Source organism: Etheostoma cragini, chromosome 14, assembly GCF_013103735.1.
Source record: "Etheostoma cragini isolate CJK2018 chromosome 14, CSU_Ecrag_1.0, whole genome shotgun sequence".
Lineage (NCBI taxonomy): Eukaryota > Metazoa > Chordata > Actinopteri > Perciformes > Percidae > Etheostoma > Etheostoma cragini.
Genome location: NC_048420.1, coordinates 22,749,460 through 22,770,776, shown reverse-complemented (window position 1 = coordinate 22,770,776; position 21,317 = coordinate 22,749,460). Strand labels below are relative to the sequence as shown.

Genomic DNA, 21,317 nt, shown 5'->3' with positions numbered 1-21,317 from the left:
ACCTGAGAAACTGAATCCAGGAAATAAGAAGAGTGTAAGAGATGGAGGGATACATGAAAATGAAGGATGAATTACAAGAAAAAACGTTCAACACATGAATGCAATTATTAAGGTATTCACTTGGAAGCGCTGGCCTAACAAATGAAGAAAAGAGTGATGACTACAGACGATGAAACTTCAAAAACAAGTGAAAGTTAGATCCAAAAAACAAACCTGAAATTACGAGGCCGCAAAAAACAAAACGAAGATCTTCAAGACAGAAAGGAAAGTTCATCAAAGAGGCCAATTTGGTGATCAATCATTTTGAGTTAACATTGGGTTAAATTAGACGTTTAAAAATAAATAAAAATAAAGTCTGTGTCTGAACTCAAGAAATAACACCCAATAAACCTCTACATGGCTTTAAGCCTCATTTAGGTCATTGTTTTTGGTTTTCCATGTGTTCATTAACTGGTATGACTGGGTTTCTGCTCTCAGTAATGTCAGTCAGTAAATAGTCAATTAACTGCTGTTATTTTACTTTACAAAAAAAGAAAGTCAAGGCTTTCCATACGTGCACTAATGTTCAAATAGCAATTGCATTTCTGTTGTTGCCCTTAGGTTTTAAAAACTAGAATAAAAAGCAACACTTTGTAGCTGCTGCCAGAAGGAAGTCTCACATAAGCAGCTTCAATAATCATCATGACAGGTCTATATTAAATAGTTTTGTTAATGAGGTCATTTCAGTAAGCTAATTAATGCATTAATTGGAAATATCTGTTTTTTAAGTAGCCATGTGTGATTTGTAAAACTCTGGAAGGCATTGTTAGGGGGAATGGGGAGAGATCTCCAGGACCTACGCAGCAGGGTTTGACTGTCGTCAGTCGCCTTTAGGTGCACCATCTATCAACTTAACCGTGATGAGATGAGCTCTCAGGCTGCGTTCACAAGGTCAGCACACAATTTAGAGGTCGTTGTGGGGCTTTGGAAAATCTTCCACAGCGGACTGAGCAGCTTCATTAGTCTTCTGCTACCCAGATGGTCTATTGCCAGTTTGAAAATCCAATAGCTCCTGCTCTCATCCAATAAAAACCTTCTTTTTTTAAGACATACACAATCAGGTACAGCAGAACTACTGTGCAGAGGTTCACTGGGTTCACTTCCATCAATATTCAAAGTGGACAGTGCAAATAATAGCAGTACTTTATGTTTAAGTTTATTCTTCATGATTTAAAAAGTGTAATATGTATATTCTTGTCGTAAAGGGCCATTAACAATGACGTAATTTATTTTACAGGGATTAAATGGTGAGTTTTGGTTGCCATAACTGCCTAGGAAACAGTCAAGTCTTTGGCATGAACATTTAAAACAGCGGATATTGGCAGCAACTTTATATATTATATATATATATATATATATATATATATATATACACACACACCCTAGAGAATGTGTGAAAATCAACAAGAGAAAATAAGGAGGAAGTGAGGCAGCACTAGTATCAAAAAGGATACACACAGAGCTTATTAAGAAAAGACAGAGATGTTGGGTAAGTAAAAGTTCTGTGAAATGAGCGAACAGGGTGAGTGAGGGTGGGATAAGCTGTATTAAAAAAAAAATCATGACTAACTTGGCACAGCATTGACATCTTTGCTCTACCTATGTGTTGACAATAAGAGGTAAATGGGTGTCCAAAGACCAGATAAACAGATTAAGAACAGAAGAAAAAAACGTACACCAATAAAAAAAGGTTTTCCATTATAAAAACATAACTCTTGTCTAATCTAAACCATTGGCTCATCATCACTGTCTTCCTCCCCCTCAGGGAGTCTCTGTAAGGGTCTCAGGTTGGAGGAGGAAGGAGGGAAGGAAGAAGGGACTTGGGGAGGAGTGGCGGGCCGAGGGAGGGGGAGGTTGCTGTTGGAGCTGCAACTCCTGCTGGCTGAGCTGCAGGCCCCATCGCTGCTGCTAACACGACCCCTTCCTGCACCACAGCTGCCGCTCTCCTCCACCTCTGTCGCGACGCGCTCAATCCATACCTCCGTTTCATTCTTGTGGTGATGATGGTGGGGTTGAGAGGGAGAGGGGGACGGAGGCTGGGAAGCAGTTGGTGCTGAGGGAGAGGAGGTCGGAGAGGAAACAGCAGTGGGAGAAGAAGGTGGAGGTTTAGGGACAGAGTTGTGGTTTTTGATGTCCCGAAAGCTGGCGAGTGGAGGACGGAGCCGGACACCAGAGCGTGTGGAGCCCTCAATGGCTTTCTGGAGCTGAAGTAGGAAGAGGAGGAAGGAAAGGACGAGGAGATAAAATAGTGGAGGAAAAAGATGGAAGGAACGAAGAGGAATAGAGGACAGGGGTGAAATGCGAGAAAAGGAAGACAAATGGAACAATAGAGGAAATAAAGCAAGAATAAGAGAGAGGAATAAGAGGGTAAAAAGTAAGAGAAGATGGTGGTTAGCAAGAAAAAGGGATTGATAACGTGGAAGAGTGACCCAAGGTCGTCACGAAATGAATGCAGCGTTTTGGGGTTTTAGAGTGCTTAGGTGCAAAGTGCACCATAGACTCAATTGCATAGTACTGACCTAATCAAACCATAGTTTGCATAAAGCAATAAGCACATTTTTAAATGAATGTTTGATGTTTAGTGAAATATAGTTATTCACTTTCTTGCTGAGGGATAGTTTGGGCAATTAGTTTGGGCATTTGGTACCTCACCTACAGTCTAGAGACTGGTAGCTTGGCTTGGAATAGTCGTCGTTGGTTGCAGCGAGGGAGAGATTACTAAAGCAAAACTTGCAGGAGTGGCTTGTCACTAAAATAGGATTAGCTGACCCACCTTGAGTTAGTGAGCCTGAGCTGAGGTCGCTAGCTCCGTGGCTAACCCTCTTCACTTTCTCCTCCCAGCAGGTAGCAAGCAAGACACAAGGACTTGGCTCGGGTCTTGAGGAGTTTTGGCATTTATTTGACGACAGATGAACTGTTCACCGACTGCACTGCTATGTTCACAGCTTTAACATTACTGCTAACTTTAAACTCACCACAAACACACCTCCCTCTCTCTGTTTTCCTCTCTCTCACTGCACACCCACTAATGTGTGGGCTGCGACAGTTTGTGTTGCTGTGTACACAAACCACTATGCGCCACGTCTGCAAAAGACAACGAGTCCAGATGCTCTCCACGATCAAACTATTTTACAGTCTTTGGTTGGTTAGGTGGTGCGCAAAAACTCGTATAATGGCAGGGAAAACCCTGGAATGAAGCAAGTCAAAGAAAACCTAAAACATGCAGAGGGGATATTGATTATGCTAACAAAATACTTATATATAATTCACAAAGTCTTTATGAGACTTCAACCAACCAACTGGATTTGTTTTTCCTCTAAAGTTAAAACAGACAAGGGATGACTTCTAAAAGTTGAGTGTATTAAACAGAAAGAGGGTTGTTTTCAGACTTGGAAAAAAAACCTCACACAGTTAGAAAAGTAAGTTTCTTACCTCTTTCAGGGCCACCACTCCCACCAGTTTGCCAATGCTGGTCACATAAGCGTGACTTAGCCCCAGCAGTGAGAATAAGGTGTGGGTCTGGGGAGAGAGAGTGAAAAGGTCCCGCATCAAATTACGACAAACTTCTAGCTCAGGAAGGCCGTTTTATATTTAACTGTGACTGCAGACAATTTCCAGTGTTCTGTGCTTATATGTCAGCTCTGTGTAGACACAATGTCACAGAGACAGACGGATGAAAGCAAACTACCCTAAAGGCCTAAGTTAAACCACAGAAAAAAGTCCTTGTGTGTGTTTTCATGCTCCAAGTATTGTGTTCATATTCCGGCTAAGGCTGCACTTTGGATGAGCACTTTGTATGCATCAGCACACCGCGACCACAAAGCCCCCTTTTGCACTTGAACGCGCAGAATATTCTGTATATTACCATGAGAATAAAATTACACTGTTGACAAAAACACCAAGAGCAATGGGACAAGCTGTTTACACGCTTCAGCATCCTGCAGATATCTGCAAATCCTGCTTCAGCCTCAGATTTGTCATAATGAGGATGTGAGCGTCTCACGGCGGCTGTACAATACCGGAAAGAAGGAAGGAAATTGGAAACACATTATTAAATCAATATTATAAATAAAATATTAATAATGTATTGCAATCTAATGTAACACAGCATCTTTCGCTGGTGAAGAGACACAACCCCAAAAAATGACACTCCTATATAACGAAAACATTGTCCTACGAAACAGGAAGATGTGGGCAGGTTATGAAACGGTCACTGTTTACACACACACAAATTAAAACAAAACTACTTGGTTAGGTTTAAAAAAAAAAGATAAATGTTTGGGTAAAATTAAGTATTTTTCTTACTCAAGTTACTCAAGTAAGTTAAGTACATTACCCTAACAAGTTAAAGTTGACTGTTCTGAAAACCTTCTTCACCTATAACCAACAAACACCAAAACCCGAATATAACGTTGTTAAACTATGTTTGGGGATTTTTTTAACAACACGTCCACCTACTGACTACTGTACATGAAATGCCAGTCAAAAAATGATTTTGTGCGACACCGTGTCAACGTGTGAATAAATCTGCGTCTTCCCCAAGTGTGCAGAGTTTCCCCTCAGAAGTAAACACCTTAAGGAGCTGAGGGTGGGAGCATTGATAAAAGACTTGACGAGTGCTCGGGGTGCTGAACTCCATTTATATGTGACTTTGCTTGTGTAATACCTGTGACAAAAATAAATAACTGTTTTTCCATGGGGAATTTGGGCTTTGCAATAAAATCAGCTGTAGGCTATAACTCCAAGCAATTTCATGCAAATGATGATGTAATGATTAATACATTTGAATGAAAACGGAAGAAATTGCCAACATTTCCTCAGTTTGTTAGAATGTTTTTAGGTAAGGAAGCAAGGTGCTCTCACAGCAGCTGTTATACTTGGAGTTAAAATTCAGCTGACATCTGTTACTCATGTTTATCTTTGTCTTTCCCCACCAACCTTGTGTAATGATGTTCTCTCAACCAGCTGGAAAGGGGAAGGGTCTACTCGTATTTCATCGATTTCCATCGGCTTGTCCATCTCCGCCTCCTCCCACGCTTTGATCTGCAGCGACAAATTAAAAGCAAGGTCACAGAGGTAGAGCAGGCTGCCATTAGTCTGGAGTTGGTCTCATGACGGAAAGAATCCCTCCTTCTATTCAAATGTATGAGTTCAGCCAGAGGGAAACATCAGGATTTGTTTTTATAATGGGATATATTCATAAATTATTATTGATTAAATATATTGGGCAACCAAAAGGCATTAACGAATAGTGTAGTTAGTAGTCATCAACTACTCCCCTAAAGGCAAAATTATGTGCAGGATATATATGTATATGTACTGTATATGCAATCTTGCCAATAAACATGATTTTTCCCAGATTTCATGAAGTGTATGAATGTTATTAATTTATTGATAAACATCCATAGTGGCTGACACACAATGGTAGGAGCTGTCATAAGGACACATATTGACACATTTTCCTCAGATGGTAAGTATAAATAGAAATATATAGGTTATAAACAGGTCAAGTTGAAATTCAGCCTACTGACCACAATGAAACACCAGAATGAAAGTCCAAGAGTAGAAAGCATACAACATCTGTGTGTCCCTGATAAACTGTCACTGCAGTCCTTATACATGGTCCTTATTTTGCACTACTGGTTAGCATTTACATTTTTTTTTTAAAAGCCATCTCTATGGATGTATTAGTGTTTCCTGCTTTAGCGCCTTGCAGTGCAGAGCAAAATGACCCATGTTGAAGAAACAGATGTATGAATATTTGACATTAATCCACCGCGTCGATTAGTAGTTTTTATGGTTGAATATTCTGTGAAACCCCTAGTCAACAATATTACCTGTTACATAAATCATCTAAACGCTGAGCTGTTTGTTGGTGTACAAGTGAAGGTGTGTGTTGGGGGCTGTGTGCAGGAGGGGGAGGTTGGTTTGCTACCACTGAGGAGAATTGTGCAGCTGTGAAAAACCTTGACGCCTTGTGTTGTGTCCTTGCATGTCCCCGGTCTCCCCTCTGAGATTTAGGATGTCTGACACCTTTTACCCTCTCTATGGATTTTACCTACGAGCCTCCGCCTGCTGTGACAGGGCCAGCAGTCACGTAGAATTCACAGGGCGATGTTATGGGGCATTTTGGGAAAGTGCCAGGAAGAGTAAACGGAGAGCAGCAGACAGAAGACGACTGGAGGGCACAATATTGTTTTGGAGCTCTCCAATGAAAAGAGACGTCTCATTTCGAATTCTGGCCGTGTTCACACTGCTGTTAAAAACTGACCCAATTCTGGGTTGTCTCCCTAAATGTGACAGATCTGTGACCTATATGTGACATGGATTTGTATGTGAAGAGATCTGCCAGCGCTGACGTCATAATGAGTAAACCTTAGAGCGCTCTTCTGTTGTAGTTTTGCTGCCTTGACAGTATCACTTGACAGTGTCTTGGCCAGGAGAAAACAATTGAATTTGACAAAAGTTGGCGGACGCATGGATTCCAAACTAAAAAGCTCACAGCATAAGAGGAATGTGCTAAAATGCTGCAAGTTTGTTGTTGCCACTCTGAAAATGTGTTTTGAAATGTCACTTCATATTGCTGACGTAGATATCACTTTGACTGAGGTGCTCCTCCTTTCTGTCAACCATTTTTACAAGAACCATTGATTAGGCAGAAAGTTTCTCTACCTCAGTCACTTGTACTCTGATGCAGGAGACTTCAGACTTGTTTTGTGACTCGACAAAGGTGTGTGTGTGTGTGTGTGTGTGTGTGTGTGTGTGTGTGTGTGTGTATTTTATCACCATGTTGTAGACAATTAAGCAGACATCTCTACAAAACCATGCAACCACCATCCCTCCATAATTACCATACCTCCTCTGTTGTCATTGTGTCCGACAGGGGAGGCGGACAGGGCTCCTGGAGACAAGAGACAGATAAGAGATGAGACATGTTTGTGAGTGATTTTATAACAAATAATAAAGTCCCTCTGTCGCTTCAGTACCTCTGAACCCGGCTGGATGTCACCTCTAAATCGGGAAAACCTCATCGGAGTCTTACATGAGGTGAGTGAAGGGAAAGTAACTCAAAGCACAATCTCTTTCGTATTTCTCGATTAACAATCTGATAACTCAACATTTTCTTTTGGATTATGTATTTCTGTCATCTGTAGCAAATAATCTAGTCCAAATAAAATGTAAATGTAAACATTACAAGCAAATACACGTGATTGATCTGTATTTTTAAAACTGTCTACGGAGATAACTACTTGTTTTACTCTTTAAAAAGAAATTGAAAAAAAAGAGATTTGATCATTTCACTTTTTCTTCAAATTAGAGTAAGTCAAGTCAAGTTTACTTATAAAGCATCGTTAAAACAGCCCAAGTTCACAGCATAATAACTAAAGTCAAGGCAAATGAAGGAGTCTTAATACAACACAAAATAATAATAAAATAGCAAGTAACAATTATTTATATTATAAATACTACAATTAAATATTATAATTATATTGAAATAAGGTTGCTTTCATAGAGTTTTTCTAAGTTCATCACTCCAACAGCACATCCTTTGTGCGTAAACTGGATGAAGGAGGTCAGATTGAGGCCAACACCTGCTGTGAATTTATCAGCGATGCATCCTATATTATTCATTATGCAGCATTTATATTATGCTAATTCTATCCTAGAAGAAGCAAATATAATGTCAGCTTTCTCACGGAGTGCAAAAAGTGTGACACATACACTCAAATGAATGAAAGGTTTGACATTTTTACAAGGTCCCTTGCTATTTTTTTATCTCACTGTCCAACTCAGTAAACAATGTATGTGTTCTGTGTAACTGTATTCTTTTTGTCTTTATCACTGCAAGCACACAATTATACTAGGGCAAGAATTAACAAGATGCTGACACTATTGCAGCAGCCAGATAATATTCTAAAGGTCAGTGTTTGGTCACCTGCCATCTGGTAAAGTAGACAAATACCTGATTCACAGCCAGAATTCAGCCAGGGTTTGGCTTGATTGCTGGTGGAAATTCCCTACCGTGTGTCTATTTGATATTCAGGGCGGTGGTGTTGTGGCTCGCTGCTGTAAAAACAATCCCCATGCAGGAAAAGGATTGAATCCAAAAGCATAATAGGGAATCAGACTGGTAATACACAAGGCACAGCAGTAGGCATAACACAAATGAAATTCTAATCTTGCGAGCTTACAAACATATGCTTATTTCCAATGTGGTTTTCATTTCTGCCCGTGTAAACAGATGACATGTATTGCTTTCCTTGTGAGCCAGGCTAACCGCCAAGCCGAATAATAACTCTACCTCCAGTGTCTGGCTTCTCCATTTCCATATGAGAAGGTTAAAAGAAAAATGCTCAACTTCAGGGAGTTTGTCTGGGGAAGCAGTTGTGTATTCATGCGTGTCTGTCAATCAGTGTGTATCTGCCTGAATAGAAAGCAGACCCCGTAATGAAAAATTCAACCTGCACAAAATTAAGAATAAATATTTATATCCCCATCAGTGCCAGTGTGAGTATGTGGTTTGGGGATGACTTTGCCAAAAGGATGGGTGGTTATTTGCATTTCAATGGTTCACAACACAGGGGGAAATTTCTTGGCTACAGAGTACACTCCAGACATCTTTAAATAGTTTGCTTAAGAGAGAAAAGGGCACAAAGGTTTGCATTGTAGAAACATACAAAGCTTTTAGTGAACACGATGACCAACGAGAGTAAAGACAGAATGTCAATGCTTCTATTGTAAAAGTATACACACAGTTATGCTTAGGAATGGATAGACACGCAATAAAATATACATCCACACACCTGCAACGGTCCCTCTGGCTGCGTGTTTTTTGAGGTGAAGAGATTCCTGAGGGTTTTCCTCACAGACTGCAGAGGACCTTTTTCTGGCAGAGAGAGAGGGTTGAGGGGGGAGATTAAGTGGGTGAAGGTCAATAAATTATATAGATGCAGCTTTTTGAAAGTCCTTAAGCTGTTGGTAAAAATAACCTAACTGCAAATGCAGGGTTTGAGAGACTGCAGCAACCCATGCAACTACTATATTGTTGTTGCCTGGATACCATTTCACGGAGTGTGTTCGTCTGCGTAACTGGCTACTGAAAAGTTAACCGTGCCCCGATACATACACACACGCCATCTGGTTACTGTCAGGGAACATGCTGCTAAACCTTCCCTCATTGCTGTTAGGGTTGCAAAGTTATTAATTACAATGGTTTGACATCCGTTGAGGGCAGACAAACAGACTTGTTCAAGTTAATTTGGTAAACAGTGAGAAATGTTGATCTATTTAAATAAAAAGATTTTACGGGGAGAACAGATGAGTAGCTCCAGGGTACGGCTGACTTGGTAGGAATTGGTCTCATCTATTAGCATTTCTTGGTGCTTTTCTGCTGCAAACTGTCAATTAAGTGGGATCAATCCGCTCATGCAGATCAACTGTCTATAGCATCTCCTACTATCTGCATGCACAAACGTGGGCATCCTTGTGCGCATGCCAGAAGAGTTACAAGATTCAACTAAATGGTGACCAGCTCATCAAAGCATTGCTCAATAGCACCTATAGTCCAAATTGCCTACCTTTAGCTAACTTTGCAACGTGACTGATACAAAAAACTAAATGATATGCCTACTGCTGTTGTTCTACAGATTCTATGAAATAACACTGTCCCTTATGATTAGATTCCCAGTGTTTCCCCTTTTATTCTTTATAAGCACCAACAAGATGTGTTTGTGTCCTCGGGGCACTGATGTGCTTAACACATATGAGGACCTGGTAAGCTTCATAGCCCATCTGGGCTCTGGCTAAATGCGTGTTCATATCAGTTGGCATGTTTTTTTGAGGAGAAGTAGGAGAGAAAGAGCAAAGAATAAATCCTATCACATCACCCTAGTGAGCAAAACACGTCTGAAGGAATCAATATAACTACGACAAGCCCCATAAGGCTGTCGTTGCCCAGCCTCCCCTCCATGCCACACAACTAAACAAGTGTAACAGAGCTTTAGAAGAGAGATCAGAAACTGTAATTGTCCTTCAAAATTAGATTTTTTTCTACATAAATCTAGACATTAGAGTGGCACTTAACATTAACAGAAATTTGAGATTTGGGCTCACATCTAGATGGTATGAAGACTGGCAAACTGGATGGAGGCAGGTCTTTATCCTTTGCTAATAATAATGTGACTGTGGAAGTCGGAATTGGGAATGACATCACACCAGAGTTGAAAGCGTTTATTTAAATTCCATTTAAAAGTTGGGTTTTCATTGTTTTCCTTAGCTCTAGCCAGGTAAGCCATTAAAAGCAACACCAGTTGATAACAATGCATTAGACTGTTTTTTTTGTGTGCTCACAAACAGCTTAACAAAATCTCCCCATGTAGAAGTTGGACAGGACTGTGTGTACGATTGATTTCGTGAGACACAAATCAGACAAAAGTGATAATAAACTGTAAGTTACTACAGCTATCACCACTGTTAGTGGACGGGTCAGCCATTTTGGATTTTGAGGTCGATGAACACAAAGGTTGTCCGAGTTTCAAGCTCGGAAATTCGAGGTCAGGGAACATGTTTCCAACTTCGAGTACAAATGGAACGCACTATTAATGCCACGGTTTGCTATTTATTCTATTTACTTATATTTATGTATTGTTTGCTTAACTGTAGTGTGTCTTGTACCCCCCCCCCCCCCTCATCCCTTGCTGCTGCAACAGCGTGAATTTCCCCCTGAAGGATTTTGAATATTGAATCTAACCCGGAAAAGGTTGTCCATGCAATAATCACTTCCGATTAAGAGTAAAGTAATTCCATCTATTCCTTTCCCCAGAAACAGCTAGAGCAGAGATAATGTATAACTATTACACACTGAGGGATATAAATTTAAAAAAGGTCTCAGGAACATGAAGTCCTTTCAGCTCACCAGGAACAGGAGCAGTGTGGTTGGAGGAGGGCTCCTGAGGCTTTGAAGGAGGCAGCGGGCCGTTTCTCTCCTCCAGCACCGAGCTGCCCTGCAGGAGACAACTACATGTAACTAAGTAGACATTATTAATGAAGCACCTTTAAAAACAAATGGTAAAAGGTGTTGAACAACACCAGGCACTGTGCCAGGATCCCAGTTTTGGGTGGGCTTTAAATTAAAAACGTTATCAAGTCACTGTTTAACCTAATACAAACGACCGACTAATATACTGTTATATTATCTGTGCTTACATAAGAGAGATTTCAATAGCTTGATGCTCTTTAAATATGTTGTTGCATTGTAAAAGTTTGGGTGCAAAGGACGGAGCTATCCGCGATCGCTCTCCTTGGTCCTGACCAAAGAAGAGCGCTCTGGAATCTCCATTACGCACCATACCTGGCTGTGCTACAGCGCATCTCTCTATTGACCTGAGGCCTAGAGACTGTAAAAGTGGTCAGGCATCTCATATTTCTCTAATAGTTTTGCTCATTTAACATGAGGCCAAATATTTCACAATTCCGTTTAATTGTTTCAAGTTTTCGGCAATACAGATCAACAACACTGGCCGACAGTTGGAATCAATACTCGGGCACAGAACTTTTTCGACGTGATCTGTCATGTAAAACCAGACTCAAGTTTTATCCTACCGAGACAACCGTTTACTTTAGTGTGAGGATTCATGTTACAAATATGTTTAACAAAAGGAAATAAATCACATTAATATTTAAGAGAAAGGCACTTGACAACAGTAACAAGCTGATATAGAAATAGAAATGCGCCTGCAGCAATGTAGAGAGTTATGAATCGATTCTTTAATCCATATATCTCATATAACAACATAATACACTTCAGGTTAGATGGCCTTCACACACCTTACTGTTACCCTCTGGCGGTCCACACAATTAAACTCTCTAAAGCAGGAGAAGCGACAGGATACTTTAGCACTTGTTGAGTTAGCAGGTTGAGTTGCGGACTCATCCACGGAAGACAGACCTAAAGGGCAACTCGCGAGGTAGAGGCACTAGCACCCGTCCTTGGGTGGCAGAGACAAAGATGTGCTAGGTGTTGTGTGCACGACTGTTTGTCCTTCACCGGAAATGATTTTCACACTTTCAGATCACTTGGAGCTAGCCTAGCATACCGACAGGCTGCATCTGATCCCAAACCTCACTGTCAAGATGAACTTGAGCCGAAACATCAAAATAGACATAACCAGCTTTTTAAAATTGTTTTTGAAAACTAAACATTTAGACTATTTTAGCACAAATTATGGGATTTTTAGCCAATTTTTTATAATTCTTGACAACATTAAAATATATATATATTTAAAAAAAACAATTTGAAGAAAAGTTTTGGATGGGCCTTCTACGCGGTGCTTGGACAACACAATTGTGTTTTATTTCAAGTGGAACAACATTGCTTTTACTAAAATCAAAATTAATGGTGGTGCTTTCAGCAAATATAAAGCAACGTTTGGCATTTAAACTGAAGCAGATGGCTAAAGAGCAGCAACAACAATGCAACAAAATATGTTTCAGGACATGCCAAAGAAAAAGAAACACACTGATGGCTTGAAAACAGATGTAAGTATTCAGAGCCCCACCTTCTCTCCGTCCTCCTCTTCGTCCTCATCCACGAAGGCAAAGGACTCCCAGCTGTGTTTCTGAGACTGGTTCTGCTCCTGTAGGCCCTGACCCTTGTCCTGGTAAACACATCAACACAGACTGGTGGTTTCATAATATCAGAAATACATTTAGTGTGAAGTCCAAACTATCATACTGTGCTCACCACCTGTGCTTTATTTAAAGCTGTACTACCTCACTGATTTTGATCAACAGTAAAACATTTTACAGAGATTTGATGTTTCTCTATTGAAGCTTCTTAAATACAGCACAGTATAAGGCTGTTTGACTTTCCTGAGTGGAGTCGACACTAAAAAAAGCCGGACTGCTGCAGCAGCTTTGTCTGTGTTTACATCTCTACTTTTAGCTGTTCCAGTCTGCATGTATCCGCCCTCTTCGTGTTACAAATGTATTTCAGCTTGCAGAAAAACATTTGCCTACACTAAGGGTTTTGTCACACCTGTAGTTCGTTTGCTTTTGTCATAATCAGTTGGTGAGTTTGTAAATTTGGAGCAATTTTCCCGTGGTCGGTTTGGTTTCACACTTGGAAAAATCCAAGCGTACCAAAATGCACCATTACAAATCACGCAAGAATGTCCAATACTCCTATTGGCCGGATGTTTCTAGGGGCGGGAGCATGAAAGTAAATACAGGAACAAGGTCGTGTGTTCTGGACTAGTGCATTTTTCTTGTATCTCCATGGTCAAACCAGCTCATTTAATTCAAATTATCAGACATTGTTTTGCGAGAGACATTACGTCTGCTCTAGTCACCGAGACTTCGCTCTGCTCTGTTTCCAATTTTAGCGGCAGCTGGTTCGACCACGGAGATCTGAGAGTGACGGACGGCGAGCTTGACCGCAGTCTATTTCTGTGACAGTAACACTGCAAGATGCTACAGTTTGCTGCTCTGCTGCATCACAGACTGCTAAACACACCTGACTACAGGAGACATCAGCTCAGACTAGCAGAGTTCTCACTACAAACAAACCGCTCCAGAGTTCGATTGACAGCGTACCGAGACCACCTCTTCAAGCAGGTCTCGGTACTCTTGTTTGGTCCGCTTTGGTGCGCACCAGGGTTTGATTGTTTGAAAGGAACCGCACCAGCGGGACACACAAACTCTAGTTCGATTCAACCTCAAGGCTGTCGATGTGAAAACGCCCTCGATGATGTGGTCCTGTGGGCTTCCACTAGGTCAAAGGAGCCACATTCATAAAACCTTTCACATATTTTGTAGTTTCATGTGATCTTTCTTTATCCAAATCACAGGTCTTAAAGCTTAAAAGCTCATAGATTCAGAGTATTCAAATCCCTATTTTTGTATCCAATGTATACCACCAGAGCAAACAAAACTCATCAGTGTTTCAAGTGACAACAAATGGACGCAAGGCTAATGAAAAAATCATTCAACCATGGTCTACAATTTGCACCTGCCAAATGCAGATAAATTGTTGGCAGTGTAGTATAAAATGGTCGGGCCATCCGTCAGGGAAAACATAACTGAAATACACCTTTGGTAAGATTAGCACACCATTGGATAGAGCAACACATGCCTGTTTATGGTACCATTCAAAGGGGGCAACCAGTGGCCACAAAACAGTTGCCAATTGACTCAAACGTGTTGCCAAGGGCACTGTTACCATCAAGCCCTGTATGCATGCAATTTAAGTCTGTCTCTCCATGGAAACGGGCAAAAACAGCTTCCGCTAAATACAAAAGGCACTCAAGCAGCATTATTTATCAACGTAACATTAAAAAAATAAACAAACAAATGATGCCAAATATTGTAAAATAAACATTATATTTTATACCTGCATCATTGTCTTCATATTGAACCAAATAACCCACAGTGTACAAAATGTTTTTATAATTCTGTATTATATAACACTGAACACTGACTGAGTGTCCTCACCTGCATCAGGAGCCTTCTCTCTGGTGACAACCACCAATCACAGAGAGCCAGGAGCTCCAACCTGTCAATGCTGCCCAAAAGGATCATGGAATCTGGAAGCAGGAGGAAGAAGAACGAACCACACAGACTTCAACAGGGGCTGAACTGCCCTGCTCATGTTCAATGATCCTTTGACAAAAGTATACTTCAGAAACATTAAGCAGGTTAAACTGTTTCTCATTGATACTTAGACCTGGTTCTGAATAGCTTAGAGTGAAGATGATGGTAATTACTGTGCAACCTACAACAAATTATCATTCAAATTTTTCATTGCATTTAGTTTTATGGCAACTGGTTTAAATTATTAAACTCTTTTACCTTTTGAGTCGACCAGTGGGATTGAACTGAGCGAGGAGGAGTCCAGCAGGAGTTGAACTTCTCTGTATGTGGACTGAGACGATATAAACTTCACCTTTCTCACCATGATGTCTTCCACAAAGATGTTGTACTGACTGTAGGAGGACAGATATAAAAATGCACCCTTAAAAGAGTTCTGTACAAGCAAATTACCCTTAATTGGCAGGACAGATTAAATAGGCTTTTAAGATCCTATGGATTATTTCACAGTTGTAGACATACACATTCTAAATGGCCCCAAGTTGATTTCCTTTTGCAGTGTATGTGAATGAAATCAACTGACAGGACGTTAACAAGGGGTCAGGCTGTTGCCTAGCAATGAAATTCCATTGAAAAGACCTATATAACTGGAAGGTTTCCTGTTATGAAATTGTAAGATGAAAATCCTCTCACTTACTTCCTGACATAAGTACACAATTTCAAACTCATTTTCATAGTAGGAGGTGAAAAATAAATAAAAAATCTGCATCAAACTTTTATGAATGATAACCAGCCCTAGTTAAAACTGTTTGCCTGTTGTGTTCGTGCAGGACATCAGACAGAGGTTGTGAAGATGCAAAAAATATGCAAGAAACAAAAAAGCCAATCGGTGTTGACCGCTTGCTGTCTGCTGTGTAAAATCTGCACAAACCTCATGTGTCCAAAGCCGAGCTCCGGCAGGTACGGCAGCTTCTTGACCTGGATGATGGAGTCGTACAGGGACGGCTGCAGGCCCTGGGCCACCATGTTGGCCAGGATTACTGCCACCATCATAGGCAGGATGTGGGAGATCTGGCCTGTCAGCTCAAAGCAGATAACCGCCGTGGACACCGTGTGAGTCACAGCCCCAGTCAAAGCTGCCGCTCCTGTCAGAGACATGGAATGGGATGGTGGAGGGTTGGGAGGAATGGAGGTTAAAGAAGAAAGAGGGGGAGGAAGCAAAAGGCAGAAGTAAGGAAAGAAACAGATTGCGGGATAGTGGGCAGGGGAAATGAAGGAGGAACTGGAGAGGAAAAATCACATCAAGAGAAAAAAAAGATAATCAAACATAAAAAAGAAGGGACTGGATGAGTGAATGGTGAGAAAATGCTGAGTGAAAATGGGAAAGGCAGTGAGAGGAAGCAATAAAAAGGTTCAGAAGCAAAATAGATTAATAAAAAGATGTATGAGGGGCGACGGGAAGCAACGAAGGTCGAGAGGGAAGGAAAAAATAAAGGACAGAGAGGGCAGTGAAGGAGTAACACAAGGACGTAAGGAGGGATCAAAGGAGAAAGAGGAGGCACAGAGGCTGTGGAGGGCAACAGAGGGGGGATTAAAGGAAGGCCAGGTTTCTGGGTCGGTGGCAGCGGTGAGGACAGCAGAGGGAACCCACTGTGACATTTAACTGTCAGAGCGGAGTGGCCACATGCTCTGATGGAAAATGAGGAAGAGGAGGAGGGAAAGGATGACAAAGAAGGGGAGGGAGATGAGGAAGATTAGGTGGAGTGGGGGACTACTTGACAACGGGTGACAACTAGAGGGCCAGGAAGGTTGACAGGAGAGGAAGAGAAGTTGGAGGAAGAAGCGGAGAGAAGTGACAGGAGAGGAAGAAGAGGACATCTTGACCACTGCTGACAAGCCGGGGTTGATGATAAAGAGGAGAACAGGGAGGAGGCAGAGGGGACATGGATGGACAGCTTGACAGTGAGCCTTTAAAGATATGGTTTTTAAAATATGCAGTACTGACTTGTTATTTTTATTATTATCATTATTTCTATTTGAGAGGATGTGCCTTGTTTGTTACATACGGGTAGGTCTAATTGCTGGATCCTAAACTTTGCCTATGCATGTTAGTCGTGCCATGTCAACAACTAGTCATAATTGTACGGTTGGAGGAAGGTGAAGTTCAACTTCAAGTTAAAGTTGTCAATATGCTGCCAAAATGTGATGAAACTATGGAAATTGCTAAGAGAAGGGAAGGGAGACTAACCAATGACTGCGTACCCTCCAGGGATAATGCGGTAAAGGATGCCATCAAACACGATCCCGTGAGGAAACAGGGTGGCCATGATCTCCCCCACCAGCCTGCCGAATGCAGCTCCTACGAGAGCAAAGAAAATATATATATATATAAAAACTTTCAAAATAAAAGATGTACCTTGAAAGATTTGCGTAAGTAACATTATAATTAAATTATTAATCCTGAGACACCTGTAAAGTACGAATAATGTAGACAAACAAGAATATCACCATTGAGATTGTTAGCCTCGGTTGGATTCTAACATGATTTATCTTTCCCGATGTGTATTACCAGAGCAAACAGAACTCAAGTCATCAATGTTTCTAGTGACAGCAGATGTTGGAAAGACTAATGAGAAAAATCGCTTTCAACCATGGTCTGCAATTTGCACCCGTCAAATACAAGTAAACTGGTGGCAGTGGCGTGTAAAATCGTCAAGCCATCCATCATTTAGCTGACAGAAAAAACACAAAACTGAAAGACAGTTTAGTGCGATTGGAAAGAGCTACACATCTGAAATGCGTGCCTGTGTACAGTAACCTTCCCCACCCCTGCAAGATACGGTTTAAAATAAACACTTTACAATGCATTTAATGTTGTTTTTTCATTTAAAAATATACGTATAAAATATAAACAACATTGAATGATCTTTATTTTTATTTATTTATTTTTTTACATAAAGTGACATTCATTTGACGCATAGATTTCAAAAGTGGCAGATACATTTCTGAATGTCAGACAAAATAAAAACACTCGCCTGCCACAGTTGCAGGCAGTGGAAAAGGTTCTTTTCAGACCCTGCCTCCAACATGATTACACAGCAACTGTCTTGCTTTTCATTTTTCATGAAGTCAATGTAATGGTTTCATTTAAATGTTTGGAAAGTTTTTTATTTCTTTTGTTTTTTTTGCAGTGCTTTAAAACCATAGAGAAAGAGAAAGAGAAACAGACATACAAAGTATGCTTGTCCAGACCTGTCGGAACCCCACAAGTATATTAAACTCCCGGTTCGGACGTACATGCACACGTATTTAATTATGGCCCTGTTCCATTAAGGTGGGCCAAGGCCCTGGTAGGGGCTAGCATGTAGGCGCTAACTCACTGGAATGTCTCTGACACACTATACAGAACGCAACTATAATTAATTTGATCAGTTCCACCTGTGTTTGCCCTGCAATCACACGTCAAAATGGCTGCTGTGAAAAAGGGCCAATTGGCAGCACAATTAATCGCATACAGCGTATTTCAAGATTTCAGTTGCTAATCTTAGAACTTCTGTATTACTGCAATGATTGAAAACAATTAAATACTACTGATGAAGTGCAAATCCTGACCAATAAAAGCTTTAAAAAAAAACCCTAACCATAATTTCAGCCATCCTTGTGTGACCCCATTTAAAGCATATGAGGCTACAGGTGTTGTTGCTCACCTAGTATGAAGACAGGCATGAAAGCCCCAGATGGAATGGGCATGGTGGTGGCCACAGCAGACATCCAGAACTGTGAGACAAGAAACGTGCAACAATGTTCAGACAAGAGAACTCGATGGAAACCAATAAAAACAAAGGCTGCCATAGGCTGATGGTGGTACAGCATACTATCAATGTTAGTTGTGAACAGCATTTAAATATAGGCCAGCAAACCATGTTTGAACATGACACCATGGGCCCTGTTTTAATGACCTAAGTGCACGGCGCAGGTGCATTGAAGGCATGTCCAAATCCACTTTTGCTTGTTTGACGGTAGAAAAAAGGGTCCGTGCACCAGGCGCAAGGTTCAAAAGCGATGTACTTAGTGTCTTCATTTATTCATAGGTGTGTTTTGGGCGTAACATGAAATAAACCTCTCATTCACTTTTGGTCCATTGCTATTATGATGGCAGATTTAAACCGTAATATTTTTTATGTGTAATCTTGTCATTGTCATGTTATTGTGGCTGAAGTTTGTGTCTGAACTTATTTTTTCATGAATGTCCCCTTCCTCAGTTTGACAAGCTGTCAAACTGCTCCACAGTCAGAGAGAAAACAAATCTTATTCACAAATTCTCTTTCAAAAAGAAACAGGTAAGCAGCTATTTTTTTTTCTTCTGTTTTCATTTTCATTAATATCTCCTTTGTTGCTGCAGGTTACCCACCTAATAGCAATCAGATTGCTTGTTTTGCAATTCAAATGTAGTGATGTGAAGTTCTTTTGCCATTTAGAGCTCTCTATGTGTGGGAGAAAAAAATCCTATTTGGTCACAGCTTGATGAGGTACAACAAAAATGAAGAATCAGGACAATCTGTGTATGCATGTGACGGGGAAAGGGGAACCCATCACACCCTTGGTGTGTCCTTGAGCAAGGCACTTAATCAACAGCTGCTCCAGTGAGCTGCAACGCATGGTGCTGCAGCTCACTGGGCAGTTTCCCAATGTGTGGCTGTGTTCCTGAGTGTATGGAGAAAATAAATTATCAGATATGCAAACTCCTCTGCAGGTTAGAGCTAAACTCAACCTCAAATGTCACTTGCAATGTTTGTCTTCAAACATTTCTAGATTCATCAGAATGTAACTCCCCTAATAAAACACTTTGTTCTTGGTTGCAGAGAGCTTATCAGCGATAAAGATTACCTTTACTCAAGCTCAAGGCTTTTGGTGTGTGTGTGTGTGTGTGTGACACCACCAGCATCCCTCTCGAGGCACCACATACTGGGCTTTCAAACACTGCATTATCATTTTAACAGTCCAGATTACTAGTCTACACATCGTTTGTCATCATCGTTTGAGAACCTAATGACTGTGGTACAAGATAAAAACTCATTAGCACGTCTCGCACTGGGTGGCTGCTATCCTGATGGCAGAGAGGACTGCGCTCACAGTCTTCTTCTCTCTTCTAATCCTGACAGTCAAACACAATCATGCAGAAACACACAAACGCACAAAAACAGGCACACACAGCACACACTTTCATCAGTGGCCCAAATCTAGAGATAGATGGGAGCAGAAACACTGAGACACAGACAACATGGAGTGAAAATAAATGCGGGTGCCGGTTTATGTGCAATAAAGAAAGACATAGATAGAAGTTAAAAAAAATAAAAAAAAGTAGACAGTTATAGTTAGACTGAAAATATGGACAGACGACTGAAGGTAAGAGCTCTGACTCATTGTTCTTGGTCATAAAAAGGTAATCCTATGACAGATAAAACTATCCAATAAATAAGCTGCTTGTGGGTTTAGTTTAAAAAGCTGTATAAACATAAAAAAGCTGTAAAAGTAACACTATATGCGTGTTTCTATACATCGAAAATATACTGTTTATGGGTCTTGAAAATCTCTGTGTGTTGTGCTGACAAAATAATCAAATAAATAATGGTGCTAGAGTTTAATCAAAACAAAAGTACACTCATTTTTCTGGCTTCACCACAATGCACCTACATGTAACTAGTACATCAATTAACAATTTGTTTTGCAGGTGGATTGAAATACAGACAAACAAGGGAAAGTCTAATCATGTGTAGGACAAAGGGAGATGGGAAAACAGAGGCTGGAAGATCCAGAGTGTGTGTTTGAGTAAGAGTCTTTTACCAACTCCTACTCCTATTAGGCCAATGAGGCGGGACCAGGGAAGAACTTGCTTTGACGCGTGTTCTGGGTGCCAATAATCAATGTCCACAATCTGCATTTCGATCACAGCCTGCTCACCTTAGCACAAGTAATACAGTCCATTTCATTTAGTTGCTGGTTTACTGCCATTCATTTTGTTTTGAACACAAACCATCTGAATGACACCCCAACTTGACACAACACAACACAGTGAAAATCACACCTGTGTTACCCTGGCTGTTAATTTCTTGTATGCCTTCCCAAAGGCAACGCTACATACTTTGTGTAATGTGGCATCCATGTAGATTGAAAAGTTTGGTTTTGTATTTACTAATGAAAGTAATCTTTTCCCCCAGTTTTCCACTGCTTTTCTCCACTTGAGCTCTTGAGAAGCTGCAGATTTTCATCTAACAGGAGGCAGCAACAGCTTGGTGCTGTTTTCTGCAGCAGTATTTTTGTCTTGATTACAATTCAAGTCAAACTGATAGCTTTAGTTTGATGGTTGCACTGTTATTTCTCAGTGGGGCAGTATTATATTAGCTGGATGACAACCCAACTGCTTTATAATCTACAGTATAAAGTATAGAAATATGTCAATACAACTTAAGTACATGTGAATTACCCACTGGTTTTGGAACAACCGCAATCTTTCTTGTCTGGTTAAACTGCATATTGAACTGTCTGCAGGGGTATATTTGACATGGTTGGATGGTTAAAGATACTGAAATGAGCTGTGTAAAGACCCAACATGGAGATCTTTACAATTCAACTCAGTTCCTAACATTTAACCCTTGTGTTGTCCTTCAGGTCCCATAGACCAATCTTGTATT

The 21,317-nt window shown here is 40.7% G+C and overlaps 1 protein-coding gene across 2 annotated transcripts in view; it reads right to left on the bottom strand.

The window, feature by feature from the left end:
• Window positions 1–21,317, bottom strand: part of LOC117956431 (chloride channel protein 1-like) — a 48,042-nt gene that overhangs the window by 7,141 nt on the left and 19,584 nt on the right. Inside the window, exons 13-24 of one of the 2 annotated variants that reach the window (XM_034891487.1) lie at window positions 18,333–18,402; window positions 16,874–16,984; window positions 15,557–15,770; window positions 14,887–15,020; window positions 14,530–14,621; window positions 12,597–12,695; window positions 10,955–11,042; window positions 8,844–8,926; window positions 6,896–6,940; window positions 4,978–5,082; window positions 3,472–3,558; window positions 1,617–2,243 (exon numbers count right to left, since the gene is read on the bottom strand). In XM_034891487.1, coding sequence (XP_034747378.1) covers window positions 1,764–2,243; window positions 3,472–3,558; window positions 4,978–5,082; window positions 6,896–6,940; window positions 8,844–8,926; window positions 10,955–11,042; window positions 12,597–12,695; window positions 14,530–14,621; window positions 14,887–15,020; window positions 15,557–15,770; window positions 16,874–16,984; window positions 18,333–18,402 — 1,608 coding nt within the window. In that variant the 3' untranslated portion in view covers window positions 1,617–1,763. The remainder of the gene's footprint in view (window positions 1–1,616; window positions 2,244–3,471; window positions 3,559–4,977; window positions 5,083–6,895; window positions 6,941–8,843; window positions 8,927–10,954; window positions 11,043–12,596; window positions 12,696–14,529; window positions 14,622–14,886; window positions 15,021–15,556; window positions 15,771–16,873; window positions 16,985–18,332; window positions 18,403–21,317) is intronic. The other variant, XM_034891488.1, reaches the window with a different exon arrangement.